General features: G+C 43.0%; 1 protein-coding gene across 3 annotated transcripts in view; it reads right to left on the minus strand.

Annotated features, from left to right (window-relative positions):
• LOXHD1 (lipoxygenase homology PLAT domains 1) overlaps positions 1-15,612 on the minus strand; it is a 167,433-nt gene that overhangs the window by 99,639 nt on the left and 52,182 nt on the right. For all 3 annotated transcript variants that reach the window (XM_045042203.1, XM_045042202.1, XM_045042200.1), the window contains 4 exons: positions 13,510-13,633; positions 10,753-11,003; positions 1,253-1,388; positions 533-693 (listed from right to left, as the gene is read on the minus strand). In XM_045042203.1, the coding sequence (XP_044898138.1) occupies positions 533-693; positions 1,253-1,388; positions 10,753-11,003; positions 13,510-13,633 (672 nt within the window). The remainder of the gene's footprint in view (positions 1-532; positions 694-1,252; positions 1,389-10,752; positions 11,004-13,509; positions 13,634-15,612) is intronic.

Raw genomic sequence — 15,612 nt, forward strand, 5'->3', positions numbered from 1 at the left:
AATGAACTGAGTGCATAACAGAAGCACCAGCGGGGTGCTCTGGGAAGACAGCTGAAAATTACAAATCATTCTCACCTAAAGGTCAGAGCACACTTCTGTTGGCAAAATAAGCCTTGCTCCCGTTAAATATGCACCAGAAATTTAGCGTCAAACTTACAATTTACCTTAAATTTGCTCCTTTCTAATTCATTCCAGATGGGGTGGTTTGACGCTGCAGGCTCAGGGTCTCTGTTCTACTATGATTCCCCAGGATTCTAGGCTCCCCGAGAGCATTTCATACCTGCTCAGTCCCCCAGCTTTGGTTCTGGAGTGTTTGATTCAGGTGAAGGGCCAGATCCAAAGTGCACACCATTCAATCAATACTTTGCCTGTAAATTACTCTGGCGCCCCTTGCGAGGAGCTGAACTTCTCATTGCACCCTTCTGTCCTCAAACTGGATTCAAAATCTGGCTTAGAAAACCGTCCCCATGACAAACACGTCTTATGTCCCTTCCTCCTTCATCCCTCCCAGCCCGTTATACTTCCTTCCTACCCTAAATTTCTCAATTATGCCTGGTTTGAACCACTTGTTGTTGGGATTCAGGAGAATCTCATCCGTCCGCCCCTTCTGCCCATAAATCTGGATGAAGATTGGAGAGTTGGTACCAGCTTTCTTCAAGTCGGTCGTCCAGACCCACAAGGACCAGGGGAACTCTGCAGAGACAGGTCAAGAATAAAGAGATTTTCGTGTTACCAGTGGGGAAGGCGAGCAAATCCAAGGAGCTCAGGAATGAAGCACAGACCATGCACAAGTGTGGCCCACTCTCAGAAACCCGCTCTAACAGGTGCCAGTATCAGGAACACAAAGATTCCCTGCTATTTGAAAGAGGGTACCTCAATGTTCCTTTTAACGTGGAAGTCAATTAGTATGTTTTAAGTAGGGAGAAGAGTTGACACCTTGCATCTCTGTATATTTAGAGTGCACTGTGTTAAACCGTTCAGTTTAAGATCTAGCCCCTCACAGCAGCTTATGCAGTCTGGGGTCACAGGGGTACTAGGCCTTGGTGCCGGGTATGTAACTCTATGCCGGGCACGCAGCCTGTATCTTGGAGAACCGAGCTCTGCGGGGCCCATTCCCTTCCTTTCTAGAGGAGACCTGAGAAGCAGAAGTGGACTCCTTCGAGGTGAAGCTCTTGCCCAGGGGTCTGACATCCTGGCCTCTGTTGGCCCTGTCTGAAAGGCCACCAGCCTCTGATGCAGCCCCTGCACCTACTTTTTAGCCTCTTCTTCCTGAGAGACACCATCTCGTAGAGCTGCCTCTCGATCAGCCCGTCCACCTTCTTCTCGTCCAGCCAGTTGCCGCAAGGGAAGGTCTGCTGGATGCCGGTGAAGGGGCACAGAATCACCACCTGGGAGGGCAGATGAGTCTCCTGCGGCAGGTCCCTGGGTTGGGACCCTTACAAAGTTTGACAGCCTCTTCATATTAAGGGTCGTCTACATCAGGTTCCTCAAGGAATGGCACTTCTCTCACTGTTCTCTGCCTCATTAAATCTTCGACCAAGAAATAACCCCCCCCACAAGAGGTCTTCCCAAGTAGGTATTATCCATCCTCCAATTTACCAGCCCAAATTCCGAATCCTCCCCTATATGTAACACGTTCTTTGAACCCCGTGTTTCTTCACGCACTTCATAAAACCTCAGACCAAACCAAATGAGCTAGAATACAACATTAATTCCCTACATTTGTCTTGTAGGGAAAAGGTCAATCACATAGAGAGCAATGTGTATCTGGAATTTAATACAAAAACAAACTGCTCTCTTCGGGGCTTGAGCCTCATTAAACCTTTCCTACACTTTCTCTAATCACATTCTGAACTCATGAGTTTAGAACTCAGAAGTGTATCCAGCCTAGGCCACTCACATTAGAGATGTCCAAAGGAATGTTCTTGTGACACTACAAGATTTTCTATCAACCAAGAAATTTTGACTATTCACATTGCTAGATTCTCTGCTTTATCTTCTTTTTAAAAATTTTTTTTTCAACGTTTATTTATTTTTGGGACAGAGAGAGACAGCATGAACAGGGGAAGGGCAGAGAGAGAAGGAGACACAGAATCGGAAACAGGCTCCAGGCTCCGAGCCATCAGCCCAGAGCCCGACGCGGGGCTCAAACTCACGGACCGCGAGATCGTGACCTGGCTGAAGTCGGACACTTAACCGACTGCGCCACCCAGGCGCCCCATCTTCTTTTTAACTTGAAAGCTAACTTGACTCTAGCGCTGATCAAGCATTTTGACAAGCTACTGTCTTACTGGGTGTTTGTTGTCAGTTGTTTATGGTTATTACCATTGACTATAGTTTCCTTGGATTGAATTATTACACTTAGATATACCCAGATATCTCTGAGAATTCAACTAATACTGTATGACTGTCATAGCCGTATGAAACCTTGCCTTATAACCAAGGGGAAGGAAGATAAAAGATTAGGGGAGGGGAGGGGAGCGTGTACACCCTCAATCTCCCAGAGAAACTCTCCTCCCTAGAGATAAATGATGTCTCAGAGCCTCAGGCAGTAGCCTCCTCAAACACAGTAGCCTCCTCAAACACAAATGTGTTAGCAATTCATAGAGTCTACCCCAACATGCATTCAACATATGGGAAAGCTGAGGTCCAGAAAAGGGAATGAAGTGCCCAAGTTTGGAGTTAGTTGGTGTCAGTACCAGAAGCATAAATGCTCCTGACTCCTATTAGTTAGGGGCCTTTTACACCCATCAGCAAGAATTTCAGGATTCCTATTAAGGCTGAGGTCCTCTGGGACCCATTACTGCACGCCATCTTTTATGCTGAAGAGTCTATTTAACCATGCATTCAGAAGTGGACCTACCTGTACACAAAGATGGAGGGCACCCACAGAGGGTGGTCTAGGGGCACAGAAAGTAATAATCACCAACAATTATTTAACAGCCTTTCTTTCTTGCCTCTGAACAAATCCTGCAATTACTTCCTCTTAGTTTACTCCTGAATTGCTCTCTAGTTTTTACATGTGTATTAGTCTCGTTTGATCAATAGGAGGAGCAAACTCCTAAAAGGCTGAGGTTGTATGTTCTCACCCCTTATGGCTCCCCCAAAGATGGCTCTAAGCATACAATAAGTACTTAAAAATTCTTGTTACAAGTTCTACTTCTGGAATAGGTAGTCCAACAAACAAGGTAGTCTGAAAAGCCTCTCACCACTGCAAAATACCCACAGGCCATATAAATAACAGGAAATATCATTTTATATACATTGTTGAGCTGACAAGAAGTTACAGAAAGGCCATGAGAGCCAGCAAAATTCAGAGTGAGCAGAAGCCAAGAGAATGGGTATATGTGAAGGCTAAAGTTGGTGCTGCACCAAAAGCGAAAAGACAATACCAGACACTCAGAGATCAGGAAATCAACAGCCGATTGGAAGCAGGAGACTAGCCCTTGGGCTTTGCAAACTGGAGGATCTGAACTACAAATCCTGAATAAGCAGAAACACTTGAAGGAGCTGCTCCCTCAGAAAAAAAGGTAGAGAGGGGAACATCTGCAAAGGGATCCTATCTTCTCTGCTTTCGCTCCAGACAGATAATAATAATCTTCCCTGAGAATTAGTTACCATAAGCCTGGTCCCAGGCAGAATAAGTAGTAATACACGGACACCTAGATGTGTCAAAGAGAAGCACCAGCATGCCAAAGACAAAAAGAAGATAAGAGCATCAGGACAGAAAAGAGAGCTGACAGCAATTAGACTAACAGAAGCCAGAAAATGCCTGGGGGAGGGGAGGGGCAAAATAACTCAATCTAGAATTCTGTACTCCAGAATTATCTTTCAAGAATGAGGATGAAATAAAAACATTTCCCAAATGAACAAAAACAGAGCCCACCACCAACAGACCCTAACCAAAGGAACTTCTAAAGTGTGAACTTCAGGAAGAAGAAAATGGACACCAGAAATAAGGTCTCTGATGCAAGAAGGGATGGCAAGCAAACAAACTGGCAAGCATGTAGGTAAATCTAAACAGTGATTCTACAAAACCGTATCTCACGTGTGGATTTGAAAATAATTTAAAATAAGCTAAAACACTAAGCGAGAATAGCATGAGGCCTAGATGCAGGGTTATTACCATTAGAGATTTTCAAGGTCCTTGCCAAAAAGAAAGTAGAGATGGTAACTGAATTTTGGGTTTGCCACATTAAGTGTGTAGGGTAAAACTTCAAGAGTAACCAGTAAAACAACAACACAAAACAAACCAGAAATAGAATATAATTTCTAATTTAGTATCAAGGGAAAAAAAACAACCAATCCAAAAGAAACAAAAACTATAAAAGTAGAAAAACCAACATGCCAGAAAGTACAATAAATATAAGTGGACTAAGTTTGCCAGTTAAAAGACAGATGGTGTCAGACTGGATTATGGTAAAGATTTAGTTAATTCGCCAAGAGGCTATAGTAACTCCACACTTAATAACATAGCCTCACACTATATACAGCAAAAACTCTTAGCTCTACCATAAGAAATTGAAATATCTACCACTCATGTGAGAAATTTCAACACATCTTTCTTAGTAATTAATAGATCAAATAAAATGCTAGTAAGGAAATAGATAATTCAAATAATAAAAGTATTAATAAACTGAATTTAATATATAAACTCAAAATCTTAAATTCAACTCTAGGAACAAATGCACAAATTGAACATGCATTGTAAAGTAAATTTCAAATCTCCTTAAATGGCATCATACAGACTATGTTTGCTGGTTGAAATGATATTAAATTAGAAATAAATAACAAAACACAACAAAAGAACATGTATTTAAAACCTAAAAATCACACCTCAAAATAGCTAATGGGTTACAGAAAAATTTTAAGTAGAACAATAACTAAGCATAAAGCAAAAATAAAAAAGCATAAAGGAAAAAGCTGACAAATTGCCTTTCATCAATATTGAAAGTTTCTGCTCTTCCGAAAACATTGTCCTGAAAATGAAAAGGAGGGGCACCTGGGTGGCTCAGTCAGTTAAGCATCCAACTCTTGATCTCAGCTCAGTTCATGATCTCACAATTTGTGAGATGGAGCCCCACATGGGGCTCTGCACTGACAGTGCAGAGCCTGCTTGGGATTCTCTCCCTCTCTCTCTGCCCCTCCCTTGCTCGCTCGCTCTTGCTCTCTCAAAATAAATAAATATACTTAAAGAAAAAAGAAAATGAAAAGGTAAGTCACACTTTGGGAGATTATACTTAATACACCACAAACATATAGAGATATATCTGACAAAATACTTCTATCTTTTTTTTTTTAATTTTTATTTAACGTTTATTTATTTTTGAGACAGAGAGAGACAGAGCATGAACGGGGGAGGGTCAGAGAGAGGGAGACACAGAATCTGAAACAGGCTCCGGGCTCTGAGCTGTCAGCACAGAGCCTGATGCGGGGCTCGAACTCACGGACCGCGAGATCATGACCTGAGCTGAAGTTGGTCGCTTAACCGACTGAGCCACCCAGGCGCCCCCAAAATACTTCTATCAAGAATATATGAATAGCTCTTATAAATTAGTAATGAAAAGACAAAAAAAATTTAAATAGTCAAAAGATACTTCACAAAAGATATACAAATGACCAATAAGCACATGAAAATAATGTTCAACATAAGTGGTAATCAGAGGCATGTAAATTAAAATCACAATCAAATACCATGATATGCCCATTATAATAGCTAATAAATAAAAGATTGACAATATCAAGCGACAGTGAATTCTCATATATCAGATGGGCATACAAAACAGTATAGCCACTTGAAACCAGGTTGGGAGATCTTTAAAAAGATATGTGTAGGGGCGCCTGGGTGGCGCAGTCGGTTAAGCGTCCAACTTCAGCCAGGTCACGATCTCGCAGTCCGTGAGTTCGAGCCCCGTGTCGGGCTCTGGGCTGATGGCTCGGAGCCTGGAGCCTGTTTCCGATTCTGTGTCTCCCTCTCTCTCTGCCCCTCCCCTGTTCATGCTCTGTCTCTCTCTGTCCCAAAAATAAATAAACGTTAAAAAAAATTAAAAAAAAAAAAAAGATATGTGTATATCTACCATAGGATCCAGATATTCCACTTTTAGGTATTTACCCAAAAAAATTAAAAACATGCTCATATAAAGACTTGTACATGATTTTTCATAGCAGCTCTGTTCATAACAGCAGACAAAGAACAAAAACTGGAAGTGACCCAAATGTATACAAACAGTTAAATGGATGAACAAACTTGTAAACCCTAACAATGAAATAATACTTAGTGATAAAAATAATAAATTACTAATATGCAACACAACACAGATAAATATCAAAAATATTATACTGAGTAAAAGAAGTCACACGCACACGTGTGCATACACACATACAGGAGTGCACGCTGCATGATTCCACTTACATTAAATGCTAAGAAAGACAATTCTAATCTTTAGTGACTGAAATCACGTTAGTGTTTGGAGCCGTATAGACTGACGGGGGTGGGTGGAGCACAAGAAACAGGTTGCAGTGATGGAAATTTCTGTGTATCGGTTCTGGTAATAGTTACATGGTATATGAATTTTTCAAAACTCATAGAACTGCACAGTATAATTCTATGTCAATTATACCTCAACAAAGTTGATTTTTATTTTATTATTTTTTTTTTTTAAATTTTTTTTTTTTTAACATTTATTTATTTTTGAGACAGAGAGAGACAGAGCATGAATGGGGGAGGGGCAGAGAGAGAAGGAGACACAGAATCGGAAGCAGGCTCCAGGCTCTGAGCCATCAGCCCAGAGCCTGACGCGGGGCTCGAACTCACAGACCGCGAGATCGTGACCTGGCTGAAGTCGGACGCTTAACCGACTGCGCCACCCAGGCGCCCCAACAAAGTTGATTTTTAAATGAAGCAATACAATTAAACTGAATGGTAATAAAAACATTCCATACTGTAATGTGTGGGGTGCAGCTAGGGCACTACTCTGAGGCAAAGTTATAGTATCAAATGCTTATATGAGAAAAGAAGTTGGCTAAAAATTAATGAGCTAAGAATCCAACTTAAGAATTTAGAAAAATAAATGGGGCCCCAGGGTGGCTCAGTCGGTTGAAAGTCCGACTTCAGCTCATCAGGTCATGATCTCACAGTTCGTGAGTTCGAGCCCTTCATTGGGCTCTCTGCTGTTGGCACAGAGCCCACTACAGATCCTCTGTCTCCCTCTCTCTCTGCACCTCCCCTGCTCACATGCTCTTTCTCAAAAATAAACATTACAAAAAAAAAAAAAGAATTTAGAAAAATAGCAACAACAGAAACCCAGAGAAATTAAGAGAGAGAACAGAAAACGATAAGGTGGAAATAGAGATAAAATAGACTATAAACAAAGCCAAATGTTGATTATTTAAAACGACTAAACACACTTTTTGTGAGAATGCTATTTTTAAAAAGCAAGAAGGCAGGAACAAATGATGTTAGAAATAAAAAGGAGATCATAATTATAGATGCAGCAGAAGTTAAAAAGATAAGGGAATGCTGTACAAGACTAACGTTGTAAGTGCCAATACATTTGATACCTATAAACATACAAAGTCCAAGAAAAATACAGCTCATTAAAACATTTGAGAAGATGGGGCGCCTGGATGGCTCAGTTGGTTGAGCGTCTGACTTCAGCTCAGGTCATGATCTCATGGCTCGTGAGTTTGAGCCCCGTGTCAGGCTCTGTACTGACAGCTCAGAGCCTGGAGCCTGCTTCGGATTCTGTGTCTCCCTCTCTCTCTGCCCCTAACCCATTTGCATTCTGTCTCTGTCTCTCTCAAAAATAAATAAACATTAAAAAAAAATTAAAAATAAATAAATAAAACATTCAAGAAGAAATAGAAAGCCTAAATAATTCTATAACCAGCAAAACAAACACAACAACTTTTTAAAATCAGTAATTTCTCTCTCTCTCTCTCTCTCTCTCTCTTTCTCTCTCACACACACACACACACACAATTTTGTAAGAGACTGCAACCAAACTTTGAGGGACAGATCGCTGCAATTTTATACACCCTCTTTCAGGAAAGACAGTATTTCTCATTCCATGCCAGGATCAAACCTGCCAAGGACTATAGGAGAAAGGAAAATTAAGGGCCATGTCCTTCATGAACATATATGCAAAAATTCTATATAAAATGCTGGCAAACCAATTTCAGAAGCATGTAAAATTAAAACCTTTTATGACCAAGTTTGTCTTAAAGAAATTTGGAGTTGGTCTGCCACTAGAAAATGCAGTCCTAATTCACCAAATTGACAAGTAAAAGAGAAAAGCTTCATGACTAGAGCATTAAATGCAGAAAAAGCATTAGATAAAATTCAACAATAAATAATAAAAACTTTGAACAATACAGAAATAGAAGAGGATTTCCTAATCTAATCTAAGACTATCTACCAAACCCCTCAAAAATCATAATTACCTCAATAGAAAATTAGAAGCAGTTCCTGTAAAATCAAAACCAAAACAAAGATGTCTACTATTAACCCTACTGTTCAGCACTGTACTGCCCATGTGGTCAAATACAAAAAAAATAATAAATAAATATAAGCTTTGGAGAGAAAGAAACCAAACTGTCATCATTCACAAACAACAAAGTTTCTATAAAGAAACTTCTCCCAAAATCTGTAGACAAATTATAATTAATTAAAGTTTAGTAAGATGGCTATTTGTAAACTCAATGCACGAAAGTCCTTCTATTTCTACAGAGTATTTCTGTTTCTTCCATTTTCAACAAATAGTTTAAAAATATAATTTTAAATTGATATCATTTATAATAGGGACAAAAATTATAAGGCCTCTATGAATATATCTAACAAAGACGTGCAAGATCTTTATCAAGAAAGATATAAAACTATAGAAAAACACTAGGTCTCCTGGGTGGCTCTGTCGGTTAAGCATTCAACTCTTGATTTCGGCTCAGGTCATGATCTCATAGTTGGTGAGATCAAGCCCCTTGTTGGGCTCTACACTGATAGCAGGGGCCTGCTTGGGATTCTCTCTCTCCCTCTCTCTCTGCCCCTCTCCGGCTCACACACACATGTGCTTTCTCTCTCACTCTCTCTCAAAATAAATAAACTTTTAAAGTAAGGAAAAAAAGGGGGAAATATTAAAGAAGACCTAAATATTAAAGAAGACCGAAATTTTAAGAGGTACATAATGCTCATACATATAAAAAGTACTTAGTAAAGATATCAATTCTTCCAAATGGATCTACATATCCAGTTGAATTCTGTTGAACATAATTCTTCATGGAACTTGGCAAGAAAATTCTAAAATTTCTATGGAAGGGTTAAGAGCCATGAATATTAATACAATCCTAAGGAAGATGAATACGATGAGTAAATTTGTCCTAGAAGATACCAAGACTTACATAAAGATATGAAATGATGAGAGTGAGTATTGTATTAGTGTTGGGAAAAATTAAATCAACAAATGGAACAGACAAAAAAGCTCAGAGGCAAAACCATACATTTGGGGAATTTGATAAGACTAAATTGCCTTTTTAGAACAGTTGAGAAAGAATTACTATTTACTAAATCAGTGATTCTGAAACTTCCTTAATGATAAGAATATCCCAATTACCTGGAAATTCTGACTCAGTAGACTTGCATTGTAGTCAAGGAATCTATATTTTTAAAAGAATTACAGGGTTTTTTTTTAATTGTTTTTAATTTGTATTTATTATTTTGAGAGAGAGAGAGAGCGTGAACAGGGGAGAGGCAGAGAGAGGGAGCCACAGAATCCGAAGCAGGCTCCAGGCTCTGAGCTGTCAGCACAGAGCCCAACAGTGGACCATGAGATCATGACCTGAGCCAAAGTCAGATACTTAACCGACTGAGCCACCCAGGTGCCCCTGGATAAAGCATTTCTAAATTAAATCTTCCCTTGCTCAAAGAACATTGTAGGCAAGCTATGAAAAGATACTTGAACATATACTATCAACCAACTGGATGTTTGCACAAAGATGTATAAGAATGTCATGGCAACATTGTTTATATTAGCAAATATCAAGAAATACAACCCCAAAATGTCTGTAAATAAAAGAACAAACAAATAAACGGTGACTGATTCATGCAATGGAATGAATGTGAAATTGATGAACTACAGTTTCTGTTACCAATTCAGATGAATGTCTAAAGCATAGTGTTGAATGAAAACTGCTACATACAAATAATATATACATAGGTAACAATTCATAATAGTGTATGCTCTTTGGGGAAAAGAAAATTTTATGATTGGGTAAGGGCACAGTGGAGTTTCAAAAGTATTGGAAAAGTATTTCTTAAGTAGGGTGGTAGACAAAATGTATATTTGTTTTCTTATCATTATCTATAGTTTACTTTCATTGAGTATACGCTTTAAAGCATAAGTATTCCACAATGCAAACATACATTCAAAAATACTTGCTGATTGACAGATTTATAAGGTGAAGTGAAACACTACACCAAGAACCAGGATAGTTTGTAACTACCAACTACTACCTCTGGATAAGCTATCCTGCAGTCTGGCCCTTGGATACGTGCACAGTGCAGCCCTCATTCCTGACCATAAGCAGAACAAGATGGACGGGCATGTTATCAATCCAATTGCCCAAGGAAAGGGATTGCCCATGTGCTCTGTAGCTGGTCCAAAGCAAGCAGGAAGCAGGAAGCAGGTCAGAGTTTGTATTTTCAAGTTAAAGAAGAGAGGGGTTGAATCAGGAAAGGGCCGTCCCTGGGGCATCCCTTACCTTCTCACAGTACCAGCCTCTGTTGACGCCTACGTTGCCGTGTCCGATGGAGACCCGACTCAGGGGGCTAAGGAGGACAGCCAACTCGATGTGGAAGATGTCTGTGCGGCCACGGTCAAACACACCGCCTTCCAAGAAGATTTTCCCACTGTTCTTATTCCCTCTGGCCCCATACATAACCATGTAGATTTTGGATTTGGTCCCGGCACCCCGGACATCCCCAGTGAAGACGGTGACAATATATGAAATAGCTGGTGTGGAAGCAACAGGGAAGGAGAAAGTTAGTGCCAGCTGATCACAAAATCCCACCCAAGTCTCCCCTCATGGCTACCGCCTCCCTAGGCCCTCCCTCTTCCACGCTTCCTCATTCCCCCTCGTCCTCCTTCCCCAGGTGACCTCCAGTGCCCCTCTCCGCTCTGTGCTCTTTTTTCAGTTTGTGTGTCAATGTATCTGAGTTTAGGAATAAACTGCAGGTATTACCCTAAGAAGCTGCCAGCCCTGATTACAAGAAACTAACAGAGAGAAGGAGGAATTTGAGTTGGCTAAGAATAGTACTTGTTATTAATGTTAATTACCATGTGCATATTATTAATAGCTGCCGGACGAATTCTGTTATGTCTGATTTAATTATAAGAGTCAACTCCATTAATGGAGATTTATATTCGGGGCTAGCTGAATCATTTTGCTTGCTCTTTTGCTCATAACTTAAAAAGATAACTTTTAATAGAGGGCACTCATGTCTGAGCCTGACGTGGTGGGTTGAGGAAAGAGTGAGGGAAGGAGAGCACATTGTGGTCAGGCCATTTGAGGTTTTGGTCAGTCGGGAGGTGAGACGAGGACATGAAGTTCTGGGCAAGAGCCAGCAAAGGGAGATTAAGCTGTGACGTGGGACTGAGTAAGAGAAAGCACCAAAGACCAGCATCTGGACAGGACACTCTGCTCAGGTCTCGCCTCCCTCCATTTTGCTCTGGAGTCTAAGGCAATGGTGTACAGGCACACACCCCTCCACCCCACCCCATGCCTCACCCCTAGCCCCGGACCCAGGGAAATGAAAATCCTGAAAGTCTTTTGGAGCTAGCCACATGCAGCTACGGGATGCCTGATTCATTGAAGCGTTTACACCTTCCTTTGTTCAACAAACGCTGACTGAGTGCTTACTACATGCAAGGCCTTAGGGAGACTAGAAGATGAACAAATGGTATCTCCAGCTCTGTTTCTCCAAAACACACCCAGTACGTATTCCCATGGCCCAGGCTACCAGTAATTCCCAGCCTTTGACAGACGTTTCTCCTTCTCCTCTACCACTGGAGGTCAGCAAGAGTAACATCGTTAAAGGGGTCAGAGCAGACCCATTCTGGGATCTGGTTTTGTTGTTGTTGTTGTTGCTTTGTTTTGTTTTGTTTTGTTTTGTTTTAAGTAGGCTTCATGCCCAGTGCAGAGCCCAACACCGGGCTTGAACTCACGACCCTGAGATTAAGACCTGAGCTGAGATCAAGAGTCCGATGCTTAACCAACTGAGCCACCCAGGCGCCCCTCCTATCTGTTTCTGAGTAAATAACACGCAAGCTTCAGTTACAAATAACGTGCAAGGCTGGAAAGTGCTGGAGCAGAGGAACGTGTGATTTCCTAACTGATAGCAGTCAAGGTCTGCCCAAGTGTCTGGTGCAAAGGAAGGGAGGGAGTGCCTGTCTACAGGAAGGAGGGAGGGCTCAGGGGGAGTGACAGGGAGCAGGAATTTGAGGAGTGTAGAGAAGAGAAATGGCATTACAGGCTGAGGAGAAAGATATTCTAAAGATAAAGTGAGAGAAAGAGTAAGGCCAGCAGCTCAGGGAGGGGCGGGGGAAGGCACGGATGAGGAGAGGGCCAGGCGAGGGGAGAGAAGCTCCCTTCCCCGGCCCCCCCAGCAGAAGCAGAAGACAAGTGGATGAGGCAGAAGGAGGCAAAGGGGGCGTAGGTTCAGGAAAGAGCAAAGGTGTGCTGATGAGGTGGAGCGAGACAGGTGAGCATCTGGAAGTGAGACAAGAAGTTGGAAGATTCAGCTGACACGTATGTTGCAGCCAAACCATGAAGCAGTTTGCATACTGTGCCCCAGGACTTGGACCTCTTCTCTGTGCAGTGCTAAGCAACAGGATGCTGTGCAGCAGAGCACGTTCTCAGATGGGCACATTCACGACACTGATGTTCCGGAACATCCACGAACTCCCGTGCTGGGAGGTGCGGGTTTTCTGTGGAATCCGCACAGGGTGGAGACTAAGGTGGCAGCCCGAATCCGGATCTGTCACTTGCCAGCTGCGTGACCTTGGACAGGTCTCTCAATGCCTATGTGACTCAGTTTGCTCCTCTGTGAAATGGAAATGATAACAGTTTCTATATTACGGGGTCCTGGTGAGGATTAAAGGGGACAAAACGGGTCAAGTGCCTAGGGGGCCTGGCATACAGTAAGCACGCAATAGTAAGAGGAGCTAAGAGTAAATCCACACCCTCATCCACCGTGAACAGGAGTTCACATTCCAGCTTCACCCAGTGGCTAATCTCTTCTGCCCTGAAAGTTAGTATCTGCTCAGGGGCACCTCCCCCGCCTCCTCTGGCATCAGCAGAGCCTCAGGCTCCAGCACAAAGGGACGGAACACTTTCAAGAGCAGGAGGAGTGGCTGGCTCCTGCTGGATCACAGGCCTCCAGGCCCACCAAGGAGAACACTGAACCTCAGGCAGAAAGTGAAATACCAGCCAATCGTGCTTCCCCTTTCTCAGTTCTACCTGTGGTCTCAGCTCCGCCCACTAAGATATCCCTTTGGATTTTGCCGTCATCTTCATCCAAGGCCAGCCAGCGGTTGAGAGGGAAGTCATATTTTCTCTTGTTCCCAATATCTTCAATGACAATCTGGGAAGGAGAAGAGAGGGCGGGGACGGCAAGGGTCACTAACAGTGCACCTGGTGATCGAATACCTCCATCACTTGAATGCACTCTAAGAATACACTCTCACCTTCTTTGTGGCCCAGGGAAAGAAAGCTTAGCACAAGCACGTGCCTTTTGCAAAGCACTGAGAGGCACATGGGGACGACTGGCAAGTACCTCCTACTTGAATGACTGAGCCACTATTCCCTCCTCTGCTGCAGATCATTTTCACAACTAAGTGCAGGAAATCTGGCAGGATGCGCCCTGTGAGACCCGGGTGTGAAGCCTGCATTTACAGACTGCACCGAGAGCATCACCTTCCCCACCTGCCGAAGCCTGGGACCCTACCCTCGGTGAGAAGCCGAGTCCACACGAGGAGAATTACAAGCCCCAAATGAGGCACACAGAATCCCAGGGTCTGGTGATCGGGTCAGAAAACATCAGCCACTGATAGCGAGGATAATGGAAGTGGCTGTCTACAAAGCCTCCCACGGGGCACTCACGTGTGGGCCAGGCTGGCGAGGCTGAGATAAGAATGTCTTTCAGAGTTTACCAAGGAGCTGAAAGGCCCTTTCAAGCGTGCCAGGAACCCAACTGAAAACCCACTCTAAGATAAGCAGACTCATCAATAACTAGAATCTCTCCCCCAGTTGTAGCCCTGTGAAGGCAGAAGCATCTGGAGACAGGGTGAGTTGGAAAGTGAAAGTGTCTGCCCAGGTGTTCCCAAGATTGCCCAAGGGCGGCGGGGGGTGGGGGGGGTGGCGATTTCAATGAAAGACTCCCTTCCTAAGATCAAAATGTCTGCAGTGTGGAAACAGGGCACACACTGGGCTGCCTGAAGCCACCTCACCCTATTCTAATCCCGTTTTCAAAAAAAGAACTTTCTGGGCTAAGAGCTGTTTTCCTAAGGATACCACCCACTAGGGAAAAGCCGGTGGCCTGAACCAGTGACTGGAAGCCACTGTCCTCCCAGCCTTCTCTCCTCAGATATATCCAGCATTCAGGCTTTGGGTTATAAATCAGTCCCTTGTGAGTTTGGTTGGTGTGAGTCACCCTTCAGAGCCTACTGATTTGATGGAGTGTCTGTACTTTTAAAGCTGAGCACCTGGAGGCCACTGTGGCACAGGCCAGAGAGGGTTCTGCTGTCAAAGTCCAGCGTCTCACAACATTTCTATCTGCACATTTCTCGCTGGCTTTCATCTCCGTGTTAGGGGGAGACTGGGGAGTCAATGACAAAGGTCTGAGGCTTCAGCCCGCCTCCTAACCCCCTTTACTCTGGCTCCCACAAAGTTGGAAGAGCAGAGTGAAGGAAAACAGGACTTCGTTTATCAGAGAAGCTATCAAGCCTACTAATAAACCTTGGCATACAGATTCACCATCTCTGTCTTTCAGTGTTCACAGACTGGCGTACCAGCCACGGTTTCAAGAGCGAGAACACCACCCTCACAGCTCATCATCAATACCACCCTCACAGTTGTCATCAATAAAGGGCCCCCTACTGGCCTGGTGTCTGATGGAAATTCCTCACCTGAGAAGTTTAGCTAATCTGAGAAAGAGAACGTGTATCATTAACTACCTCTACAAGACAAAACTAGCTGAGCCACGAAGGAAAGAGACAATATTTGACTACATTTTTGGAAAAATTAGATTTTCCAAAATACTAAATACAAAGAAGGGCCAAGAGAGATGATGAGAGGTTAAATACCGGTGCAGAAAGTATCAGAGTCCATGAACAGGTCTTAAACTTTTCTAGGGGTGCCTGGGTGAAGCGTCCGACTTCAGCTCCGGTCATGATCTTGCGTGGCTCATGAGTCCGAGCCCTGCGTCAGGCTCTGTGCCAACAGCTCAGCTCGGAGCTGGGAGACTGCTTGGGATTCTCTGTCTCCCTCTCTCTCTTCCCCTCCCTTGCTTTGTCTCTCTCTCTCTCTCAAAAATAAACATTAAAAAAATTATAAAAAATTGAA

This window comes from Felis catus, chromosome D3, assembly GCF_018350175.1.
Source record: "Felis catus isolate Fca126 chromosome D3, F.catus_Fca126_mat1.0, whole genome shotgun sequence".
In the NCBI taxonomy this organism is placed as follows: Eukaryota; Metazoa; Chordata; class Mammalia; order Carnivora; family Felidae; genus Felis; species Felis catus.